General features: G+C 41.7%; 3 protein-coding genes across 12 annotated transcripts in view; 1 reads left to right on the top strand and 2 right to left on the bottom strand.

The window, feature by feature from the left end:
- The first annotated feature begins 3,765 nt into the window (after positions 1-3,765).
- Positions 3,766-4,534, top strand: neurog3 (neurogenin 3). The gene has a single exon (XM_026191222.1). It carries the CDS (start codon positions 3,896-3,898, stop codon positions 4,532-4,534), a length of 639 nt encoding a protein of 212 aa, XP_026047007.1. The 5' UTR covers positions 3,766-3,895.
- A 411-nt stretch (positions 4,535-4,945) lies between these two features.
- pdlim1 (PDZ and LIM domain 1 (elfin)) lies at positions 4,946-10,766 on the bottom strand. The gene is made up of 7 exons (XM_026190784.1): positions 10,495-10,766; positions 9,322-9,473; positions 8,730-8,814; positions 7,521-7,705; positions 6,637-6,779; positions 6,378-6,495; positions 4,946-5,543 (listed from the first exon to the last, which is right to left on the bottom strand). The coding sequence occupies exons 1-7, from the start codon at positions 10,585-10,587 to the stop codon at positions 5,357-5,359; spliced, it is 963 nt and encodes a 320-aa protein (XP_026046569.1). The 5' UTR covers positions 10,588-10,766; the 3' UTR covers positions 4,946-5,356.
- Positions 10,767-16,067: 5,301 nt separating this feature from the next.
- The window catches only part of sorbs1 (sorbin and SH3 domain containing 1), a 42,176-nt gene continuing 33,445 nt past the window's right edge, over positions 16,068-24,798 (bottom strand). For 7 of the 10 annotated variants that reach the window (XM_026189028.1, XM_026189020.1, XM_026189019.1 and 4 more), the window contains 11 exons: positions 24,056-24,120; positions 23,684-23,854; positions 23,029-23,075; positions 22,584-22,698; positions 22,315-22,440; positions 22,000-22,194; positions 21,276-21,797; positions 20,574-20,669; positions 19,800-19,987; positions 19,587-19,693; positions 16,068-19,262 (listed from right to left, as the gene is read on the bottom strand). In XM_026189028.1, coding sequence (XP_026044813.1) covers positions 19,195-19,262; positions 19,587-19,693; positions 19,800-19,987; positions 20,574-20,669; positions 21,276-21,797; positions 22,000-22,194; positions 22,315-22,440; positions 22,584-22,698; positions 23,029-23,075; positions 23,684-23,854; positions 24,056-24,120 — 1,700 coding nt within the window. In that variant the 3' untranslated portion in view covers positions 16,068-19,194. Of the gene's footprint in view, positions 19,263-19,586; positions 19,694-19,799; positions 19,988-20,573; positions 20,670-21,275; positions 21,798-21,999; positions 22,195-22,314; positions 22,441-22,583; positions 22,699-23,028; positions 23,076-23,683; positions 23,855-24,055; positions 24,121-24,798 lie in introns of those variants that run through there. The other 3 variants (XM_026189026.1, XM_026189027.1, XM_026189029.1) reach the window with 3 other exon arrangements.

Raw genomic sequence — 24,798 nt, 5'->3', positions numbered from 1 at the left:
GATGGGAATTTTTATATTCTAAATAGATCTATTGTTCAAAATTGAATATAGGCACTTGTTATGAACAAAGTCTTGGCCAGGGTCAATTTTTACATGCATCTTACTATGTGTATATATCATATATACTATGATGTATACGAATAACCCAAATTAAACCTGAAATATGACAGGTTTGAAAACTTCTCCAGAATTGTGCTTTTAGGCTAATTACAATTGTTTGGGATTTTGATATGGAAGCTTTCACCCTTTAGATTGTGCACTTTCATCAAACAACTCAGCTGAACTGACTTTTTTTTCTTTCTTTTTTTGTTAACTGTTCATTGTGATTCACTAGAGTTGCGAACGAAATTGGGCGATTAGTACATATGTTTGTTGAATTACAAGTTTATTAAATAATTTCTTTATTGTCTTACTTAATATACAACGCTGCAAATAAAATCATATTTTTGATTTATTCAGGTACGTTCCTGCCAGCAGACAGACAGGTAAGCGCAAATCCACCATATTTCTTTACGTGTTCTGTAGAAGACTAAAATAGTCTTCATAAATTAAAAACGCCAACAGAAATAACTTTTTATAAATAGGTTATCTTTACTGTCTAAATCAAACATTTATAACTGATTAAAACCTTAATGTCACATGTCCCTTGAAGCTACCATCCCTTCGCTGAAAATTCAACATTTGCTCTTTTTTTATCTACAAAGAGCCGCTAATGAACACGAGGTTTCGCAAATAAGCTATCAGAAACAAAGAAAAAAACATTATGTAGTAGTTTAGAGGGTGAAAGGGGGCGACTTGCAGCCACCGTCCTATTTGTGTTTAAAATCTCCAATCTTTACAAAAAGACAAACTGTCTCCAAAGGACACCTATTCCGCTATAATTGGTGTACACTGTCTTCAAAAGCTGGGGTGAGAGGTACAATGCCTTGCCTGTGAAAGGAAACTCCAAAGCACATTAAAAGTGAATTACTTCTTGTGTAAAGTGTGTTCGGGGTCATGCTGGTCACGACGCGCGCACTTCTCCAAAAGCGCACACGTCTCCAAAGGCGCACTCCATACTTTCTAAAAGGCAGTCATATTGTTGAGGGGTCTCACAAGAGGTGTACATATGGCATCCGGGTTGCAATTAAATGTTTTTAAGATGTTTTTCCTTTCTTGAAGAAGTTTCCTTTTCCTTTTTTTCTCTCCCGGCAGCTCTTTGCTAGAAAGAACAAGAGGAGGGGGGCACATTGAATGGCTTCGCTGCTAGTTTGGGATGACAACAATCTGGTCAGCGAGTTGTTGGACTTTGATTGTCCCCCTCAAAACGTCCTTCAGACAAAAAGCCGAAGACGAAAATAAAGCCCCACCTGGTACCTCTGTTTGCTAAAATAATAATAAATAGATTTCGTTTAATAAATAAGCAAAGGAGACTGTAAAGTGAAGTAGCAGAGGAAGTATTAATCAGGAGCATCAGGCAGGTATCACCTGCTCGGTAGCTTGCTTAGTTTATTGTTAAATATTGTTAAATCACTTTTCGTACCAAGTCTGCTCCGATATCTACCATTACCACAGCAACTGGCCGCTTATGTTTGCCTATACTTTGCATAACAAGCAGGACACTACAGCACACTGATAAAAAATCAAGGAGAGAGACTGACAACTTCAACCCACACCTGTCCACGATATCCTAATATGGATTTGGCATCAATGAATATTTGTAAAGTGGTAATATTCAGTTTACTTTAGACTTTTCGGGCCTTTTATAACAGCAAGGCACCATCTCCTATCGCCCTAGTATATTTGTCCAGTTTATTGAAAGCATATGGTTATCAGATTGTTCCCAAAACACATATTTAGACAGAAAGTTAAGGAGAGCTTTTTGTGATCCTTTGTTGGCAATTGTAAATCATGCTTGAGCCCCGCCACGCTTCCCTTTCCTCCCTTACCCAGGCTAGAACGTATCTGCACACTGTTGACTCTTTTTTCTAATCTTTAATGTGTTAAAATAAAGTTTTATTAGAAAATAGCAACGCGTCACTGAATTGTGGCGATCTTGGACAAGTTTTTGGAGATGTCATAGCGCACAGACACAGGCTCACATTATAGAAGAAAACGAGCTTTTATTGTTGCGAAACACAAAAAGACCCTTTGTATCATCGATTTACACAGCGGATTTCACCTTCCCACCTCTCCTTTTTTAGTTTGCTCCATGCGTAATTGTCTTATCCAAATACCGGAGCTTTGCGCTCTAACGCAAGAAGCAAATGTTTATCCAAATATATGCCATTTAAAAACAACACTTGTTTAATATAGGTAAGGTTTTCTGAGCTAACAAAGAGGTAAAATAATCTTTAAAAAAGACTCATCGAAGCAATAAGTAAGGACCAACTTGTAGGAGCTTAAAGTTCTTTTAACGTCCGCCTTACCAGGTAGTGTGATGTGCGCAGAATCGCAAAGAGTCTCTCAATCTTTAACAATAAACAATAATAAAATAATAACTGCAGAGAACTTTTGCATTTTCTTCTTCATCTCGGTTTTTAGCGTACTGTGGTGCACATGGAGCTGATTTTAGAAGCCAGTCTGGCAATAATGTGCTCTGCAGGGCATGTGCCGATGTTTTGAGTGCGTAAAATGTGGCATTACAAGTACCTCTTATGGATAGAGATCGGATAATATTTCCAAAATAAAACTTTGTGTACAGTGATATTTAATTAAACACAATACAAATATTGAATACGGTTCCACCTTTTGCGCATAAAACTAAACGTTGCTTACTTTTCAACCATTGCGAAAGTCTTTTCATAAACACATTATGATTTACTATAACAATAAAGATGAAGACAGCTAGCCTTGAAAGCTTTAATGGTAATTAAAGGTAATCTGTAATCGAGTATCACATCATATATACAAGATCCATATTGTGTCTCGTGTCAAGCTTTTTTTTTTTTTTTTTTTGCTAGACCAGCATCTCACTAGACAGAAACAAGCGCATGACCTCACTAAACCGAGGTCAAAGCAAAGCTCACAAAATGGTTTGGTTTTCTTTTCCTACCAGGACCTCCAGCATTTGACCAGCAAAACAGGGAAATTAGTGAATAGCTGGCATAATGATAAATACAAGCAATAAACAGATATATTAAGATTCCCAGAGTGGTAGTTTAGGACCACCACAATCCTGAACGCTGCATGTTTGTTGCCCCCAGACAAACTTATGGAAATCGGCTCGTAATGTTTACCTTCTCCAAGAAAAAAAACATGACCCTAGTCCATAAAATAGGAGTATTATTAGCCTGACATACATCCGTGGCACTTTGCCATCCACATGTATTTAATTAACTATTACAATGAATACACAAAGAAATGCAAGCACACTGAAGGATGAGGGAGAGGGTGAAGGACTCGCTGCCTGGAAGCTGATTGGCCACTCGACGAGCGCTGTTGATTCAGGCGTCCACGGTGCAAAAAACAGATAAGATAAAGGCCATATAAAGTGACAAGAGATGCGCATCCATCCCTCACTGTCACCTGCACATATACACTGTCTGCTGCCTCCAGCTACAAGAGCGGACTACGTCTTTATCCCAGCTTCGCCTGTCAGGAGCAGGCCTGCAAACGTAAGTGCGACTACACTCAGAAGTTTATTTATTTATTTTTAAAATATGTCCTTTAATGTTTTTCAGATATTTCATTTCTAGTTACTGGTGCAGTTGCGTTGTTATTTTTAATCAGTTAAAACATTTAACGAACTCGGGGTGTAGATACACGTTTCAGTCTCGTAGAAAAAATGGGAAACGTGATTTCCAGGGTTTGTGGCACATCTCAGGGCATCATTTGGAGTTTCTTTTTCTCTTTATAGCCAAGCTGTCTCATTGGCATCACTTTTGATTATTTTCATCTTCTTCGTCGCCACAGGATGTATCCTAAAGTAATCTGCGTCCCCGACGCCCTGCGCGGGTTTTCTCCAACACTGCGCAACCGAGTGAACGAAGCCGGTGACACTTCAGGAGACTCACGAGGACAGCTCCCGCGAAAACCAGCGACTGTTACCCGAGACGTGTCCTCAGTGAAAAACCCCAAACACAGATGTGAGCAGTCCGGGCAGCGGGGCAGGCGAAGGATGAAGGCGAACGATAGAGAGCGCCACCGCATGCATAATCTGAACTCCGCCCTGGACGCGCTGAGGAGCATCCTGCCGGCTTTGCCAGAAGACGCGAAACTAACAAAGATCGAGACTCTGCGATTTGCCCGCAACTACATCTGGGCTCTGACCGAGACTCTCCGGATGGCAGACCAGCACGCACACACTCAGGACTATCTGGCATCAGATCTGAGCAGCCCGGCAAGCGTTTTATCTGCCGAACGGGACTCAGCATCACCTTCAGAATGTGGTTATGGGACCAATGCTGACTTTAGCCACAGAAGCTCTCTCACCGCTGTTAATGAGATGAGCTGCAGAATCTTCCCAGGAGAAGAATCCAGCGCCATCCCCGTTACCTTTTGTTTCAAGTCCCTGTGTGCTGACAATGACCTGACGAGTATGTGGCACTTTTGACTCTCTATACCGCTCCATCTCACATAAAGACATTTGGGTGCAAGCAGCAGTTCCCCATCCGCTTTAGCGAGGTTACGCTTAAGACCAGGTCCAAAGACATTAGTTACCCATGTTCAGTGTTTATTCTTAAAAAGCAACTAAAGTTTTTTGTTTTGCTTTTTTTTTTTTTTAAAAAGGGGGGAAAAAAGACTTTCTGAAGCCACAACTGTCATTCAAATCATTCTTTGTGTTTGAAAGCAATTTAATGATCATGTGGCACCCCTAATATTTGCAACCCTACAATCAGTGTCACTAAAAGTAAAGAAAAAGAGCACAAGGGACAGTTAATAAACCAGGACGACATGAGAGAATTTGTTCAAGCTAAAAAATATTTATTTGGCAATTATATTCAAATGTATTTTGCTGTATAAAACAATGTTTATTTATTCAATAAAAACTGTAGAAAACATGTTTTTCCTTTAACAGGGATGGGAATATTCTGGCTTTCTTTTGCTTCCATGATTCAAAAGACGCTGAAATGTACAAACAGTATCAAAACATAGTGGCTGTCATTCAAATTATTTTAAATGATACGAAAAAAAAGAAATGCCATCTTACAGTATTCACTGGTTTTTCTTATAGGCCAAAGTTTTTGTGCAAATCAACATTTTCAAACACGTAGTTCCTTACTGTCCTGCCTACTAGTGACAGTACTGAAGTATAGTGTGAAAGGAGACCAGTTCATAGTCTTACGAGTAGCATTAGCTAAATATTGTAAGTCTCGGTTTATGTCTTGGTGTCCTATGGTGGCGTGCAGTCCGAGGCCGAGCTCAGTGAAGGGAACTACTTGGGAAAGACCGTAACCACGTCGTAGCCCTCGGGTGGAGTCACTCGCTCGCGGGCGTGCGTCTCACAGTAAATCTGGTTCTCCACAAAGAAATGTCCCTTCTGTTTTAGGTTGACGTTGCAGTCTGTGCAGGTGTAGCACTCGGGATGACGGAACTTGTCCCTCAGCTTCACAACCATCCCTCTGAAGTGTAAATAAAAACAAAAATAAGTGAGAATGGCAGTGAGGGTCGCTGTCTATAGGAAAGAGCATTTTCTGATCTAAGCTGATCAAGTTAGAAAACCTAAACACACATTTACTTTTAGATCTCAAAGGTGTTTTGGAGAAAGATGAACATCAGGAAACGTCTGAGTCAGAAATTAGGCCTGATTTATAATGTTTTGCTTGCCATTACAGGCACGTTCCATGTTCCCACTTCCCAAAACAGCACAGACATGAAAATGTCAGAAAATGAAGTGATACTCTCGTACAGTATCTCAAAAAGGAAAGGACTGAAATGACCCTGTGGGAGAAAAGATTCGGTGTCGTATTCTGTACACTAGGATTTTATAATCTGGCTTTAACATCCACAACCACGTTGAAAATAATGGTAAGAAACAAAAGCAATTAATCTATTGCTAAAAAAGACGCATATTATAAGCCAGCATTGGTGAACCCGTGGGCAGACCCGTTCCTGGTAAACCCCATACTAAACCCTCGGCATGGCAGATTTAAGTAGAAGTTTCTAAACTTAGATCTTCTGATGGGACAGTGTGGACAGTGTGCTAAACATCTGTATGAAGTAAGGATTTTCAAGGATACTCTTAAAGAAAGGAAAATAAAACATTTATGGACTTTTCTAAAAATATAAAAAGCAAAATTAAAATATCTTCCAGCAGCAGGAATTAGGAAACAAGTGTGTTGTTGTTACTTCATTTGCCCACAAGGTGGAGACAGTATTTCTCCCAAGTGCTGCTAGATTCAGATGAACACAATCTAGAGGCCTACAGAGTTCAAGCTTGACCATAAAATACTTACACAATCCCAGATCCACATTTGTCACACATGGGTAACTTCTCTGTGTTCCCCACTGATGCTCCAACCTTTGTTGTGGGCGCTTTCACACTCCTGAAGCCTGATGGTTTATCCAAGTCGCCTACAAACACCAAGAATAGACTGAAAATCTTGATTGGAACTAAAAGACAACAGTCTACCAAAAAGCTAAAATTGTTTAAAAATACAATATAAAAATCCTACATTGCCCCTTAAAGTATATGGAAAAAGCATGTATCAGTACCTGTCTCAAGAATCTCCTGAAGCACCTTGAATGAAGCAGACTGTCGAGGAGGCTCGTCAGACTCCTGATTCTCCTGCAGCATCTTGTAGACTTCGGAATCTGCGACTATGGGCGGTCGCTTACCTGATGGCTCTGATGGAGCACTAGAAAGAAATTGGGCACGTTTCAGCAAGGAAAAAAAAAAAAAAAATCATATTCAGCAACAGCATTTTGATACATAATCAGACTGGCAGTAAAAGCCCAGGAGATCAGTGCTGATTCAGCACGAAAAAAAACGCCAATGAATGAACCTTCTCTTGTGTTTTACTTGTTTTAAACATAGACTTAAGTGACATCATTTTCTTAAGTCACTGGATTAGTAAATACTGGCTCCATCTGCTTGGAAGCAATATTCACACTTTAATGATTTGTTGAAGCACAGCAGCCTTTCGGGAGCTGGCCCGCTACTGTAAATCTTGCAGTTAGCAGTTAGAGCCAAACAGTGTGCACATGTACTTCTCCTCCAGAAAGGATTCAAATAAATCACAGAGTGTTTAAGAGGTTTTGTGTATGTCAGTATTGAAGTAATCCTCTAAAACAAACGCAGTTCCAGTTTCCCCAATTCAAAATGAGTATTTGGAAAACAACTTAATGAAAAGCTAAGCTTGCAGAATGATCTATAAAAGTCTTTCACAGAGTATCCAAACAACCAAGCAAATCAAAAAGGAAGATGCATACAAATTCATTTTTCAATTAAATGGAAACATTCTGAATTTGAGCCACAATTTACTGAGTCTACTGCCCACAACGATTATTTACTCTGTGACCCAAGCAGAGCCCAGCTAAACTCACTCATCCTCACATTTTCAATACTGATTGATTGCCATCACTTAAGCCCATCTTACTTGTTGGGGGGGTCATTAGCCGTAGTAATGGTCTTGACTTCATCCACAGCTGAGTTGAAGTCCTTGATATTCTCTGAAGAGTACAGCCCAGATGGATTATTGTACTGGTTAGTCACCACTTTGGAGCCGAAACCAGTGAAAGGCAGGGCGCTCCTGTTGTGGGTCGAGCCTATGTGTTTCACCTCCTGCAAAAACCAAGCTGCAAAAGTTAGGAGAGTCCAATATTTATGAAATCCAAGCGTAATTGAAACAAGCAATACTCTCAGTGCACACCTGATGAGCTATAAAAGTTTTTTTTTCTTAATTGCGCATGTACAAACATGCAGTGTTTGCTAAGTGGGTTAGAAATATTGCTTAAGGTTTGAAAGTGACTGGCCTATTGTGTTTTAAGCTTCACTTTCAATAACATTTTTCTTGAAAACAGACTTGGAAACTTTGAGCGGTTCTGTCTTTTTAAAGCAGCTTCCAGTCTGATACAAAGTCACACATAATTTAGCAGGATAATGACTGTGGACTCTGCCTTAATTATACCTACGTGGCTAACTTTAACGACAGATGCGTCATGACACTGGCATGCCATCACAGTGGGCATACAAATACCACCAAATCTAGCTCATGCTTTACAGTGGGAACACGGAAATGCCTCCAAATATAGCTCATGCTTCAAGCTTCTAAAAGTGCAAAATCTCCCAGAGTCTCTGCGAGCAAGATGACTTGCGCAAAGGAGCTGACAATACTTACATAAAACAAAAGAGTGAAGCAACAGATTCTAGAGAAGTGCTTGAAATATGTGTTAATATGTGTGTGGGAGAAACAAAAAAAACAAAACTCTAGTTTTGTGACTTGTGAAACACACACACACACACACACACACACACAGGGCCTGAGACACCGTTTCCTACATGAATTCATACTTTGGCCTCAACTTTCCACTCAGCGGGCAGGAACTGAGGCTTGCGTCAGGGCTTGGCTGATAAACTACTGTCTCCTAGGAAACCTCCTGTTGGTAAGTAAACAATGACTTCATCATGAACAGTAGTAGGATATAAATTAAAAAAAAAAAAAAAAAAAATCCCCAAGCCTTTGCAGGCATGGGGAGGGCAGCACTCTGGCTTCCAGAAACTGAACGGCTACTCGATTTCACTCTACATGACAAAGCTGGAGGAGTCACTTTGTTAAAGTTCATACAGCTTTGATGCTGACACACACCCGTGGTTCTGACGCAAGATTCATCTTGTAGGGATGCGTCTTCCCCTCTTCAGATGACAGCGGCGACCACAGTTTTGTTTCTGACCTGAGGAAGACAGGAAGGCAAAACAAGGCTTGAAAGATGATCTGAGGATTCAGTAACATAAAATGCCAGGATCACCCGCGTGTTCCTGTGTATCAGCACGTGAACGCAATATTAGGGCTGTGTCTTTGAATGCAACAGAGCCCTTGCAGGCATGCTCATGTTCTTGTTTATCTTGCAGTTAAGCCCGTCCTTTCATGCATTCAATATGACATCGCTTAATGGGAGCAAACATATGTGGTTCCAACCGTCTTTCAAAGCCCTTTTGATACGACTCCTCAAAAGTCATCAGTCATGAGTAATTTACAAGACGACACAACAGAGCGATGCGGGATTGCAACATGGTAAAAACCAGTAAAACAAACAGAACTGCTGTTTAAAAATCACTGAATAAACATGATGTCACTCGCTGAACACCTGGATTGCAGCTGAGCCGTCTCACATTACTCACTCTTTTTCTCTGAGCCTATGGCTATGCAGACGAGAATGGCACATTTAGACACAGCTTACCTGTCTATGGAGAGCACCATTTCCTCTATGCAGCCCTTTATCTTGTTCTGCGCCTCCAAGTGAGTCATGTTCTCTGTTGGTTCTCCATCGATGGAAAGAATTATATCCCCGATGCATAGATTTGCTTGGGCTGCTTTACTCCCGGGGTTGACCTACAACACAGGACATAGAAATTATAAAATTAGAAGCCACTTGTGCACCATAATTACAAATATATGGAAAACGCACCTTCTAATTACAGCCTAAAGGCTTCCAAGTCAAAAGAGGAGAATGCCATTGTTTTAAACCTGACCTTCAAGAACCTTTAAGCAGCTGTCTTTGTTAACAGTAAACAGAAGCGAAGGCACTTGCAGAGTCAGGATAAAAGCTTCCTGGAGCCCAGATTCTCTATCTGAGATAAAGGCCTAAAGCAGGGAGAGGGACCAGGAATTCCTAATCACTTTTCCATGGGTGGGGTGGCCTGACCACAGTAATAACCTTCACAAGAGGGGAAAAATGCGGTGTAGGCTCAGAGGAGTGCTTTGCTAGCTATAATCCGGTTCATTACTGCCACCAGAGCAGCACCCTGTATGAAGCTTAATAAAATCTTAGCGCTAATGAACACCAGTGAGGTGTGTCAGCTGTCAGCGCATGACAAAGAGGCTCCGATGGGTCCATGGTCACTCAGTGATGTCAAAGCATGGAGTTGAAACTTTTAAAAATCACGCTTTAAATCTTAAGTAAATTCTGTAAGAGACCAAATATGAAAACCATTGTTTGGGATTAGTGCATTTCTGGTTCGGCTATTATAAAACTACTGTTTTAAAGTAGCTTTAACTCTCAGTTAAAGACGGAAAAAGATACATAAAAATCACAATTCATCAGAAATTCACCAAAAATATATTTTACCTTACATAAAAATGTATGTTTTTAAATATTAAGTGGGGTCCACGGACCACCGCGTTTGCTCCTTGAGGTAGCACTAGCAAAAATTGCCGCTAACCTAACTTTTAATTACAATAAACTGAGAAAGCTAACGCTAGTTTAGCCGTTCGTTAGCCCTCCGGTTAACACAAGCTAACCGTTAATCGTCAACCAGCCTTCAGTAAAGTCGCGGGGAAACAATGAGAGGTGAGAGTCCAGGTGCGGTTACACTGAAATGCGGGGGAGAAACTAACAGTAAAACGAACTTACCCGGGAAATAGCCAGTGGCTGCTCGAAGTCCTTTCCTCCAACCAGCCTGAACCCCCAGGGGCCGGGACCCTGCAACGCCACACGGAGAGGCATGGTGTGAAAGTTTTGAAACAGAGCCGACGGTAGTAAAGGAGCTGCCTCAGACCTCTGCTTCACTTCCTACTGCAATATGACGTGGAGTAATCAATGGTCAAAAGTTTGAGGCTGACTGCAACTCCACCGCATTAGTGGAGGGGGAGGACCCTCGGATTACAGTTGGACGAATAGATTTTGAAGTTTCCTCCCTGATAAGTGAGACCGAAGATCGTGTATGAAGAAGATGGATCACTCGCGCACACGCCACTGACGTGCAGAATTGTGGGATTAAGCCACCATACTGGGTGAGTAAGCCCCTTGGACACAGCGACTGAGTAGTGGCCATCATTTTCTTCGTCACGTGTTTATCTTATTAAGAAAATCTGAAGCAATGAAAATACTGTTGTGTGGCTTATGACACTAGTTATCAGGGTCCCTTCCCAGGGCTTCAACTCACACCTTGCCCTAGGTGACCTCGATAGGGTGGGGCAAGCTCTCACAGTTGTTTCACCCTTATTTATTTGTTTGTTTAATCTTTATTTTATTTAACCATGAAGTCGTTTAAGATTAACATAATATTTTCAAGGTAAACCTGGTTTCAACCCCCAGTGATGGCAATGACCCACGCCTTTCTCCACACAACTCACACGATCAATATGGGTCCTTCAGGACCACCTCCAAAGAGGACGCTGCCTTTATGGGTTAAATGCTTGGGAAACTCCACCTTTTGTTTTTAGAACAGAAGAAATGTCTTGTATGAGGGCCGAAACGTCTTCAAAAACTTAAAAAAAGACAAGCTCTCAAGACCAACATGACCTGGATGACTGAGAATCTACACAGACATGGTTAGACTTGAGCATGACGTGTAAGTGATTTCAGGATTCACAATCTTTGCACTGCTAATGGCCGCATTAGTAATGCTGGTGTGATAAAGAGAATGCATGTTTGAGCCTGTAATTCTGCCTGGAGCAGTTAAAGCTCAACCAAGTCACTTTACATTGTTGTGATTATTAAAATCAAACTTTTCCTGGTACTGGTCTGGTGTTGAATGTGCAAGGGTGTCTTTAGTATTGCTGCTAAGGTTAAAAGAAGCATGTGAAGACTGAATTTGCGCTGGACTGGGAGTAAGTTGTTTCGTTTTGGATGTGTTTCTGTAAGGACTGCTAAAGTCAGCATGTCTGCTTGAAGGTGAACCACCATATGTGATGGATGAATCACATCCTGACTGGGCTTCAACACTTTGCTTGAGTCACTCTGAAGCACACCCTGCACACTTATAGCGCCCACATTTGTCGAGCATGATGGATCCAAAACACAAGCAGAGGATGAGGATTAGAAGGGTCAATTCTTCATAAATGCAGAAGAAAAATGATGGCAAAGAAAACATTTAGAAGAAAAAAATACTATAAGAAGTCACTAATTTGATTACATCTGTAGTTGTTATTAATTCTTGTTAATTATGTTTTTATCTTGTCACTTTAAGCCTTGATTATACTGAGACACGGGCAGCTGGAAACACCTCCTGCAGACTAGTAAATCCTGTTACCCTTCTTTGAAGTCTCTGCAGACAAGTCCACGTGGTCGCAAAAACAAGCAGGCACGTGGATGTCTGCACAGCTTAGCCCTTTTGGAATTTTTACTTGTGTTGGAGTTTGTTTATTTTTTTAAGAGTGCCAATGTGAAGCACTGAAGCATGCTATAGCTTGGTCCCAATTCAGTGACTGCATCCTTCCAATGCTACAGAGGAAGAGGAAAGGACGGTACTGAACAGGCCAGGCAGATGTGTATGGACACAACCGTGGTAACGTAAATGAAGCATATAGAGTCTACAGAGGGGCAAACGTGCCAGTGTAAACACGTTCCCCTGTAATATCCCAACTACACATTGCTTGTCATGGATGATGCTGCTCTTCAGTCAAATGCTGATTGGTTGACAAATGGGCCAAGTTCACCAGAAATGGGTTTCCATAGCCGAGCAGGTACATCCACCAAGTGCAATGCAAAGAGTTGGATGCGGTGGTTGTAAAGCACGCCTTCACTGACCAGTGGAAACATGTTTTCTGGAGTGACAAATCACACTTCTCCATCTGGCAATCCAATGGACAAGTCTGGGTATGGCAGTTTCCAGGAGAACGGTATTTGTCTGACTGCACTGTGCATAGTGTAATTTGCCTGCACAGAGTCCTGACCTCAATCCAAAAAAACCCACCTTTGGGATGAATTAGAGCAGAGACTGTGGCCTTTTCGTTTAACGCTAGTGTCTGAATTCACAAATGTGCATCTGGAATGATGGTCAGAAATTCCCATAAACGTGTAAAACTTGAGGAAAGACTTCCCAGAAGAGCTGAAGCTATTATAATGTGAAGGGTGGGCTGACATCATATTTAAACCCTATGAATTAAGAGTGGGTTGCCACTCAAATTCATATGCATGTGTAGGCAGACGGGTGAATACTTCAAAGATCTTTATCCTATAACTTGCATTTTTTAATGCTCGTTGTGCCTTGAATTACATTTTTTGTTGTTGATGTACATAAATAAATGTGATTAATCTCTCTGTTTTTTTTATTTATTGTTCTTTATCGGCACATACATCCACCCATAATCTTCGGCTCATCCAAATCGGGAGTCTATCCCAGCGGAAAATGTTAATTGATGACTATCCAAATACAGTTCATGAATAAATCACATCTCTAAATATCAGTACCATACAATTTCCTTATTGAAAGAAAACACTAACTTAAATCACAGTGGTCTAATCTTCCTTTACTAGCAGTAAGGAGAAGAAATTAATTTTTATATTAAGCAGTTCCACTGCAGTGGCTATGGTGACCCGTTTGTTATCATCACATCAGAACGATTACTTCTGAAGAGACCCCACGGACAGCAGCTTCTTTCCAACGGAGATTGCTTGATCTCCAGGAACTCCTTTAAATTCAGCTGGCCTTTTAGGGCCTTTCGTTTAATTTCTCTGGTGATCTTGCTTCCTCCCCTGTCCAAAGACATGCATGTTAACTGATGATTCTAACCGGGCTATTGGTGAGGGCTCGATAAGGTGTTTACAGTGTGTGGAATAAAACAAATCAAAGTCTAAAACACTTTGAGTGGTCAGCAATGCTAGAAAAGCATTACATTGTATGATGACAGCTGTGCTTTTGTGCACACCAAAGCAGTTTAACCACTGGAAGGCCACAGCCTCACTGTGTCCATGAAATTCTGCTGCGTTAACCTAGAAGCTGGAAGCTAAAGGTGTTCAGGCAGGAACTTTGTGTTGTTGAACATAACTGAGACCTTTTTTGGAGGAACTTGTAGTGTTTCCTCAGAATAATGAGGAAGATGTGAAGCACTTTGCCAACTCATGCTCTGCGGCTTGACGAACTGATCGGCCTGATTGCTCACTTTAAAAAAAACACCATTTAATTTTCATCCTCGTGGTGAATGATTGCGTAACACTGTGAAGATACTGATACAACTCAGAAGTGCTGTAGTTCCTGTGTTACCGAGAAGATGCACAAAGTAATTCAGAATAACATCATATGAAATTGCAGGACACTGCCGATCCTCCCATTCAGCGAAGGTTGATAATACAGTACTGTAAAGTATTATCATTGCATTTGGTCAGCTACAACACCTAAGGTGACAATTTACTACTGATTCTTGGTACTGATGCCTGGATGTACAAATAAGAGAACCACAATTGATGGCAAGTATTAAAACACAAAATAATATCAAAGATTTTGCATCATACACTGTGAAGTTTGGCCAAAAAAGAAATTAAACATTCTTTGCTTTTAATTTAATTTTTCATTATTATTAAACTGATATTAAACAACAAAAAAGTGCAACTTTGCGATGACCACATTATTTTTAATGAAAGGACGTTTCTCTGAAAGCAGAGCAGAGTGGTACCTCTTCCTGTTTTGGACCTCTCACAAGAGCTTCAGTTCGTTTTAGAGACGTCGGCCTGCCCTTGCGTCACCGTGTTATGTGCAAACTTACCATTTATGGTAGAGCTAAATCCCAGGATGTGGAATGTGCCGCTCCCAAAAACTGAATTCCTGCCAGAGGGCCTCTGCTGAAAGTGGAGGAAAAAAATAAAGGGGGGGCAAGGCGGCCAAACTGAATGAAACACGTCCTTTCTTGTGGGTTTTGCTTTGTAATGTTAGGTATGCCAAAAAGTCTGTGAGCCTGTTTTAAAGTGACGCTGTTATCAGTTCAAGTGGATATGGATCAAGTGCTTCTGGCTGTTCTGTCAGCAGGACTCTGAGCGGCTTTCAGCATTTGTTCACTGTGATTACAGGAGTCTGACATTTATTGCTTCATTTCACCCAACAGCATTCACCCACTTTCCTGAGTGCAGCCACAACACTGCACTACATCAGAAATGATCATCAGATAACACAGCTGACGTTCAACAGTCCAGAGGTGAACAGCTCCCCTTCGAACCCGTCTTGTAGGCAAAGTTTGAAGATCTGCTTTTTCAAAACAAACAAACAAACCAAACATAACCCCCACACCCACTTCATTAGTTACACCTTGCTGATACTGGGTTGGCCTTCATCTGGCACAGATTCAACAAGGTGCTGGAAGCATTCTTCAGATTCTGGTCCACGCTCACATGATAACATCACACACTTTACATCATGCAAATCTCCCGTTCCACTACATTCCCAAGGTGCTCTATTAGATTGAACTCACTGACATGTTCAAGAAACCAGTTTGAAATGATTTAAGCTTTAGGACACCAGGGCATATCTTGCTGGAAAGAACCATCAGAAGATGGGTACACTGTAGTTTTTCAGTTTCCTGTTTTTAACTGTCAGTAGTGGGGTCTTCCGCTGCTGTAGCACATCTGCTTCAAGGTTTGATATGTGCATTCAGAGATGCTCTTCTGCATCCTTTGGTTGTAACAAAGTATTATTTGAATCAGAGATTTTCCCTTTTTCAGATCATTCTCTGCAAACCCAGAGATGGCTGTGCTGGAAAATCCCAGCTGATCAGCAGTTTCTGAAATACTCAGACGAGCCTGACTGGCATGACCATGCTACATTCACAGTCATTAAATCACCTTTCTTCCTCATTTTCATGCTTGGTTTGAACTTCAGCAAGTTGGCACGCCCCCTTCCCGAAATGTACTGAACTGCTTTTGAGATCAGCTGATCAGAGAGTTATTTTAACTAGACAAAGAGGTGTACCCAGTGAAGTGGCTGGTGCTATATTTAGGACCCCGGTGATCCTGTGTCCAGAAAAACAATTTAACTTGGCAACTTAAGTGCTTAAAATACTGTTAGTAATTTACTTTAAACACTTGAATATACAGTGCTGAATTCATTGTTCGTCTTTGCAGGTTTTCGTCTATTACATTTTCTAAACCAACACTCTTTCTAATGAGCCAGGATGAAAACTCACATGCTCACACAGCCGGAACAAGTTGGCCAATGCTAAAAACGGACTTTTCCCCTCAGATTTTTGTCAAAAAACAAAACTGGCAACACATGCAATGGTTTAAATGGTTTATTAAATATTGCATAATACCGAACACAGCAGTGTATAGTATCTTTATTTTAATATTGTCAATGTAACAGCACTGCAAATTGAAGCAAACAAACCAAACCTGTTGCAGGCTGTGCGTCCGTTTTTCATGAGTGTTAATCATGTCGAAGCGTTATGTCACACTTTTAGGTTCTTGTACAGTAACAGACAAGTTCTTAGTAAATGTTCTCCCGTCACAGAGACTCGAACAAACGGGGAAAATCAGGGTTACACAAAATACGTCATGGATACATTTCAGTGATACTGAAAAAAAAGAAAATGAGGCACAATTTTTCAAACATAAGGCAACATGATCCTCACAAATGGCAGCGTAATGTTTAATCTTTCTGTGCTCAGTAACGCTCCACTCTGTGCTTTGCCAATAAAACAAAACAAAAAAATCCTTCAGGCAAAATAAACCACTGCAAGTGACAGAGAGTTCAATCTGACGCTCCTATTGCTCGCAGTCTATTTTTTATTTTACATATTTACAATCCTTCATTTGCCGAACTGTTCAATAACGTTTCACACGTTTTTTTTGTTTTTTTTACATGTTTACACTGCCTGCAACACATTCATATATTCATACATTCATACATCCCGTGACGTTTTACGGACAAATCACAGAAACAATCTATTGCCAATTGTTTTGTCACTAAACGAGTGATTATTTGCCCATCGTGCAGTGTGTCTGAGAAGGAGCAAACCTCTCTACGTCGCAACAGGATTCATTTCGAAAGGCGACAGCTCAGCAGACTCCCGACTAATCAACACTTTCATGAAGAGCTGGAGTTACAGAGGCGGAGGTAAAATAAAAAACAAAACACGCTTTTGTGATAAAATGAAATGCCTGGACATTAAAAACAGTGTGATAAAAAGGCAAACCCACACTGCAGTGTAATATATTCCGTGTGATATCTCGCTGGGAAAACATTCTTTTGCTGATGTTGGCAAAGTAGCGGTTGTGATCTGCACAGGAAGAAAAACCCAATCTCACAGGAAACACTGATTGTACTGACCTGGCTTAAATGAATGTACTTCATCAATTAATAAAGTTCAGATATGACCTACGTGGTGGCCACATGCACAACTGTAGCTAACACATCATGGTGCAAAAAACAAAGACACTGTCGACATACGCTTCTAGATCTAATAAGTCTTATCTGTCTTATGTTTCTATACTTCAGCTTATCTTTCAGATTTTGTGTGTTCATAAACAGCTACACTGTAGGCCCTTTAATTTGAGTTTTTGGATAAGAAGGTGATGACAGCGCTTCTCTGAGTTCCACTGCTCACTACCATCAATCTTCCCAACATAAAGTACGATTAGATAAAAATACTTCTTTAGCAATTGCGCAACGAACTACCCCCGTCTGCTGCTCCGAGCAGGTCATAACAAGCACTAAGGGTTTTTTTGGACACACTACCCGAAAGCTCTGCACGGCGCAGACACTGATGATGTGAGGGCGCTCGTGTGTTTGTGTGTGTAGGATCTATTCTGACACGTTACCGGATCTGATGGCGCTGGAGATGTGGGCGCTCCGTATTTGCAGGAAGACGGCTCTGATGCTTTGGTAGCGGAGATCAAAGCAATCTTCCATCGGCTATCGGCCATTAAAGGCTCAAAAAAGCGGCGTTCACCGCGTCATTACTTCTGTTTTCTTTAAGTTAAAAGTGCAATTATTAGGGTGTTGGCTGGCTGATAGTGTTTCATGCTCCAGTGTGATTTGTCAGTCTCTCAATGATCTTATAGTGCATGCTGTATTAATGCTGACCTTACAACTGTAGTCATTATGAATGAAAATGTGCAGCCGTACGTATACAGTTCTCTGTACGCATTTACATATACAATCATGTCAGTAAGGGCACAGTTAAAATCTCAATACGCTCTAAAAAAAAATCACTGATTATTTACTAAGACACCTTGTTGGCTTTGACTTAAAACTTGAAAGAGTTTTAGGTCATCAGTGCTATTACACTGTTAGGAGCGATCTTCCTAAATGACCAAACAGGAAGTTAAGTGCTACCACGCCTGTCCTGTGGTTGCTTTGAAGCTAGGCGTCTACCATCGGCTACCTTAAAGGCATCAATAATCAGCAAACACAGTTTTAAAATATACAAAATATAGGATGTGCATATACACAGTTTTTGTTTCATTTTTATGACACATGCAATAAAATCTGCGTGTCCTGTAATATGTGTTTGCAGTGGAAACTGAGAAAAAGAGAAGCCAGCAGCACACATCAACATTTTAGAGTTTCTACTCATGCACACGGCTGTTAATAACTTCTCTGTAGCAACCTTTGGATAGAGAATGAAGACAATACTGTATTCAATGTAACACACTTGGGCTACAATGAGTTGTGAATGCTGTGAGGCAAATACTGACTTTTCTGATGATTCAGAAAATGTGGAGGAAAATAGTTTAATATTTTAAAAAGGGTCATTTTACAGAAGGCTTTAAGTATTTAGAGTACCAAGGGCACTGACTTTAAGCTGTTTTTTTAAGGGAACTGTCTGGTTAACAGGGTCATAGAGTGATCTGATCATATTACAGGTTTTCTTTAAGTAGCTAAATCGAATCAATTTCATTCACGATACCTGATTTACATCATACTTTGCCAGCGGTGTTAAACACCTCTGGCCCTGAAAGATCAAAACACATTCTGACGCCTCCCCAGGTCCAGTTCAGGTAATAAGATCCACTCCTTTTATCCATACACTGCTCTGCTGCCTGCCTCTAGACTGAGGTGCTACGCAAACTCTTGCATACTGTAAAATTACACACACACAATAAAAGCTATTACGTGTACGTCGAAAAGCTAATTTGCAGGAGGCTTTCACAGAGAAATTCCACGTATGGAGACCGATGACTTCTGTGGAGACGTGCGTAAAATGTGATGGAGGTGTTTGGGCAGTGAGCTGTCCCCGTCTTCGCCTCGTGCAGTTTGACATACCTGGAGCCGATCTGATCACTTTCCCAGATAAAAATATTCGCCCGGCTAAATGACTATTCTAACCAACAGCCATGCGCGGTAGTTATGACTTCCCAAGCTTGACAGGCAACCGTGTGTTACAGCCAGATTAGATAGCTTTACAGTTTCACCTCCTTCACGTAATTCCCCGGGAAAGTCCCAAACTGTTTTGTCCGCTTTGATGTACCTGTGGAGGAAAAGAAAGATGAACATTGATCAGATTCTTTCTCAGATTTAATGCTTACATGACCTCAGTGTTAGTACCAAAATAACCCCTTTGAGCTTTATTTAAAATTCTGTACAGGACCTGAGCATGCACACTGCACTCAATCCTCTGCTGTCATTCTTTAGAAACTCTATATATGAAGGAGATGACACGCTGAAAGAACCCTGAGCCTGCACATTGCACGCGTGCAGTCCTTTTCTGGCATTTTGCAGAAACCCTATATAGATTAATGTGACACACTGAGTGTGACCGCATCTCTGAGGAATCTAGGCCTGTGACACATACCAACGAACCAGCCGTCATCGCACTTCTCCATGACGCTGACGAGATCTCCCTCCTGCAGCTCCAGCTCGTCGTCGTTTTGCGGCACGTAGCTGTACAAAGCCTGAAATCTGGAGCGGCATGAAGCAGGGAAGACACAAAGTGTGAAATCAGCAAAGGTCTGTCTTTACCTAGAATATTAATAAGAGTCTGAAACGTGAAACAGATCTTACTCACATTCCACAGTTCAGACGGTTCGGCTCCGGGCTGCTGCTGTGTGACTGGGGTTGCTGGGAAATGATGAGAGATTGTTTACTGGGGTGGGGGTGCAGTCTATGAAGAGAGTCATTATGGTGGTGGGACAGGGTGCTGCAGTACCTCACCGAGGTCTCAGCTATATTCAAGATCTCATTACACACTGCCTCCTAGTAGTAGTAGTAGTAGGTGAAGTCGTCAGAAAAGAGAGAGAGACCCGGCCCACCGAGAGTCCCGGAGGAGGCCGAGGTGAAGGTGAGGAGGGGAGGTGAAGAGTTAGAGAAGGGGAGGTAAAGTGCAAGACAGGAAGGTAGGTCCGGTGAGTAGCAAGACAGAAAAGGATGTGATCCGTTAAAAGCCAGGAGAAAAGGTAGAGGGGGTGTTGGCCCAACCCGGGAGAAGAGGCATGAAATGGAAGGTCACCAGTAGAAGCATGTAGACAGGAAACATGAAATATTAGTTCAGTTGTACAGATACATTTCATTTCCCCATTTTTTTGGTATTTATGCTAAGCTAGCTATAGCGGCTTCGTCAGCTGCAAAATGATTGATATTTAACTATAACTTCAGCAGGAGAGTAAGTTGAACTTCTGTTATATCATACGTCTAATATGTATGGGAGTTCAAGGTGCTGTGAGTCAAATGGATCCGTTAAGGTGGTATGTTTAGGATGGCACAAGATGAAGTCAGGTAGCAAACTACACATGCTCTTTGTAAACCTTTAACAGAGGATCAGGAACACTTTCTATCACCTTACCGCAAACGAGTTAACATTGTTGTTATCTTGGATATCAAACAGCATCACAGGGCTTCTGGTGCTTCGTCCATGATGGTCGGCCTCATTTTTTACAAACTGTAACACAAAAAAAGGAATTCAAAATGAAAGCCTTGCACTGCATATCAACGTGCTGCGAATATGATCAAACTCCAGCGTGAGTCAAGTTTCCTGCAGGTGGATATTTCAGCTTCACGGCAGCTTGTCACTGTCCAAACAAAAAAACGTCCAACCAACAGAAGCATCTAACTTGTCAAGCTTGTGCACGGAACAACAACATGCATCTGTACGCTGAAATTTACAGTATAAAAATCAGAACTTATTATTATTGCAGATCAACCCTGGAAATGCAAACACACTTGTCTTACAGCTCTCTGCAGCTAGGAAATCTAAGACTTAATACATAAGCACTCAAACACAGTAAACCATTTGCATATTAGTGGCTCACACACAACACCATGCAGACTTGCATATGTAAGCAAAGTGACCAGTTCAGTTACTGTCTTTAAAACTGAAACCAGCTATTGGCTAAAATCACCTTCAGGTCAGATCTACCAGTTAGTTCTCCACAAAAATGTCTGCGTCAGTACTCAAGAAAATCTACTTTAATGTCTCAAACTGTGGCATAAGCCTGTGTTCCAGAGTGAACTTCAGATGCAACACCACACACCATGCAGAAGATACCTCTGCAGGGCTATTTCGCCTGCTGCCCGGGCCTGCGCGGCCCCTGTCCCCCTCTGCGCCTTCCCCCTCTGTCAATTCCTTCTCCCCCCTCAGCCAGCACTCCAGCACCGGCCCACTGCTGGGGCTCACACTACGTGACACATGTGGGGAGGAAGGAGAGAGCAGGAAGTCCTCCCCTTGAGGCGGGGTAAATGTGAGGGAGGGGGTGGTCGAGTTGGGTCTGGGTGGGTAAGGCGGGGGTAGAGGGGAGGCGGATGGGGAGGCCATGGGGGAGACGCAGTATGGGCTGCCAGTGATGGGAGGCACGGGGCTGGCAGAGAAAGGTGGGGGCAGGTATTCGCCCCAACGGTATGACACAGTGGGCAGTGGTGGCAGCGGAGGAGTGGGAGCCGCAGGGGGACTCCCACCTCCCACAGTCAGGGAGATCCACTCAGAGGAGACAGCATGGACCTCAGGGGACACAGAGCGGCGGGGGGAGCGAGGGAGAGGCAGAGGGGAGGTGGTCAGACGATTACGGTACAGCTTTTTAGGGCATGATGGAGACAGAGAGAGGAAGAGGGGTAAGAGAAAGAAAAAGCAAATGAAAGACAAAATCTCTACACAACACAAATTAAAAGGTGGGCGTCGAGGTGTGTGTAGAAGGAAAATCATTTTTGGATATTAAAAGCACACAGAGGTGGTGGTAAGAGAAATTGCTCAGTGATCAGTGTGTTTGAGTCCCTACCTGTGGTGAAGCATTGGTGCTGCGCTGAGGTGAATGGCTGACAGGTGGATCCGGGTACTCCACCCCGTTTTTGACCCGTGGTCGTTTGTGAACTTCTACATAGGTGACGGGGAAAATGCCTTGACGATTGGTGCCTGAAATTTTGCCCTCATACCAGTTCTCGTCAACTCTGCGAATCAGTGTAATCCTCTCTCCCTGAACACACACAGGCAGATCCACTAATCAGGGTTTTAAAAAATCCTTGTTTGGATTAAAAGAGAAAGGGAATAAAAACCCGCTAGTTAATAGTTTATAATAACTCTTATTAAGTCACACCTTTCTGAAGGACATTTCCACAACTGTGTCCCCAGTGAAGTTAAAGCGGGCGACAGCTTCTCCATATTCCAGCACCTGCACTGGGGCACTTTTCTTTGGCTGTGCTTTCTCTGTGGGGGGGAGGAGCTGTGCAAGCAGACAAAAAACCCAAATGTGACCAACCAAGAATATAAAATAGGGCATAAATTGTGAAAAGAATCGATTCTGAAATGCTTTAAAAAAGATATGAACTATGAGTCACAAATAACACACATTAACAGGCAATATACCTCAACATAGCTTCGAGGGAAAATACCAACTCTTCCATGATGTTCACCTTCATACCAGTTCTGATCAACTTGTCGAATGATGTACACAATGTCTCCCTTCTGAAATGGCAGCTCCCTGAAAATACAAAACCAACACACATTTAGAGATTAACCTCTCATAGTGTAACAAGATTGAGACGCTTTGAGGATCACATGGGTGGAATATACAGCATCACTTCACGGTCAAATGGTAGTTTTCTGTGATTGTTACATTTTTTTGGCACTACTTTATTAAAAGTTGAAAAAATTACTTAATATTACTTAAAAATATTACTTAAAATTACTTAATTAAGGTCCACTAGGCAAATATTTAACTCATTGGTGGTGTTATCCTTGCTGCTGCTTTGAGCTTCAATGCATTTATGGTATTTTCTATAAAAAATAAATTCTCATAATTTCCACTTACTTTAGAGTTTCTGCTCTGAAGTCAAAGCGAGCCATGGCGGGCGTTTTCTGTGTAGATATATAAAAACAAAAATAAACGTCTGTGACTGTTACTATTTGGCAGCAGCTACACCAGTGTTATTCTCTGAATCGCACTGAGTGAGTGAAAATTTCCCTGAAGGCTAAATACCTTAAATGCCTCCATCTTTGTTCTTTTTGGCTACTACGCTCTCTGGGCTTTGGCATTTATGTGCGCTAAGAAAAGCTTTTCCTGGAATTTGTTGTTAGCTGTAAATCTGCACTGGCCTCTCTGAACATAAATATTCTAGCAATGGGAAGAATGATATGTTTGCGACTGAAAGGATGACTTGACCTCGGGGGCATGCTCAGTTAGAAGCTATTGTGTGTAATGTGCGAAACAGCATGCATGCCCTGCCACTCTGGACGTATAGCTGGTAAACTGAGTCCACTCTGCAACTTGAATCAAAATGTATATGGGAAATATTCCAGTGATAAACAGGTCAAATGTTGCCTTCTATCATGAATTTTTGACCAGGAGTGGAAAAGCCATCTGTGCCTGCAGAGACCTCCCCCCACAGCCTGACTCACAAAGTGACAAAGCATCTGCCGTCTTTCTTCCTGCTTACACAAGGATAAGACACTGCCGTGCATTGTACCTCTATGCCCGATTTCCTTTTCTCTGTGTTATCTGTGATGTTAAGCAGGTCTCCAAAGCGCTCGTTGGTGATGAACTGGTGGTGTGTGGGGACAATGCTCGTGTGTCGCCTCGATGCTGTGTCAGCCTCTTCCTGTTCCCGCTTCAGCCGCCGCTGCTCCTCCAAGATTTTCTGCCAGGAAACCAGACTGAACTGTTTGCACATTCCAGATATGGGTCTCTACTCTTTTATTCACAGATCCTTTGTTAGGCATAACACTCATGTTTCACAATAATCTTTATCAAAGTATTTGTGTTCAGAGGGTTAATTCATGAATTTTGCACTGAGAGGCATCAGTTATGAAAGTCTGGATTAAAGTTGAAGAAAATTCACCTCTTTGTCCCCATGACGCCTCCTCAAAACTTCATCCTGGCTTTCTCCGTGAGCTGGGGAGGAGTCTGAAACAGAAACCGTGAGGCGATTATCCCGTGAAGCGTTCTCACTGACCACCTCAAGGCCAGCTTTCAAACAAAAGAAGATGGTATTGCAGAAAACTCTCAATTTAAGTGAAAAAAAATCTCAAAACAATACAAAAAATATAACCATGCATGATTTAAATAAACATCTTTTATTTTTGCACCACTAAAACAAACAGCACACGCACGTTAAAAAAAGAAAAATCCTGCATGCACGTAGGAATGAACACAGAATGACCCAATGTGTGTTCATGACAAAGAAAAAAAGAAATGCAGGAAAGAAACAATGTAACCTACTGTGTCATGGTCAAAATAAATAAATGTGACATCATGACTTTACTGATGTTGATCGACCAACCAGCATCCACTATTTTACTAAAGAATCCTTTCAGGATTGCTAACACCGCCGTACCACCATAGATGTTTCATTTTGTGTCCGAGTGAGGGCCACAAGAAACAGCTGTTAATGCTTCAGGCTTTCTATCAGATGCTCAGAGTAGCATCTGTTATATGAGATAAGTTAAAGCAGGAAACATCCTGACAGGCTAAGGAATGAAACATGGTAGATGTGGACAGTCCCAAAAAGCAGAGAGGGTACAAAAATGGACACAATAAGACATCAGTTTGAGAAAGCCTTTGCTCTGTTAAATGCCTAAATAT

The sequence above is a fragment of the Astatotilapia calliptera genome, chromosome 13 (genome assembly GCF_900246225.1).
Source record: "Astatotilapia calliptera chromosome 13, fAstCal1.2, whole genome shotgun sequence".
NCBI classification, from domain to species: Eukaryota; Metazoa; Chordata; class Actinopteri; order Cichliformes; family Cichlidae; genus Astatotilapia; species Astatotilapia calliptera.
This window is presented reverse-complemented; position numbering and strand designations above follow the sequence as displayed.

Coding starts and splice junctions, on each gene's coding strand:
- neurog3 (XM_026191222.1), top strand. CDS start 3,896: ATGTATCCTAAAGTAATCTGCGTCCCCGACGCCCTGCGCGGGTTTTCT.
- pdlim1 (XM_026190784.1), bottom strand. CDS start 10,587: ATGCCTCTCCGTGTGGCGTTGCAGGGTCCCGGCCCCTGGGGGTTCAGG. Junction 8,815..9,321: donor ATGGTGCTCTCCATAGACAG/GTAAGCTGTGTC, acceptor TGTCTTCCTCAG/GTCAGAAACAAAACTGTGGT. Junction 6,780..7,520: donor GCTAATGACCCCCCCAACAA/GTAAGATGGGCT, acceptor ATTTCTTTCTAG/TGCTCCATCAGAGCCATCAG.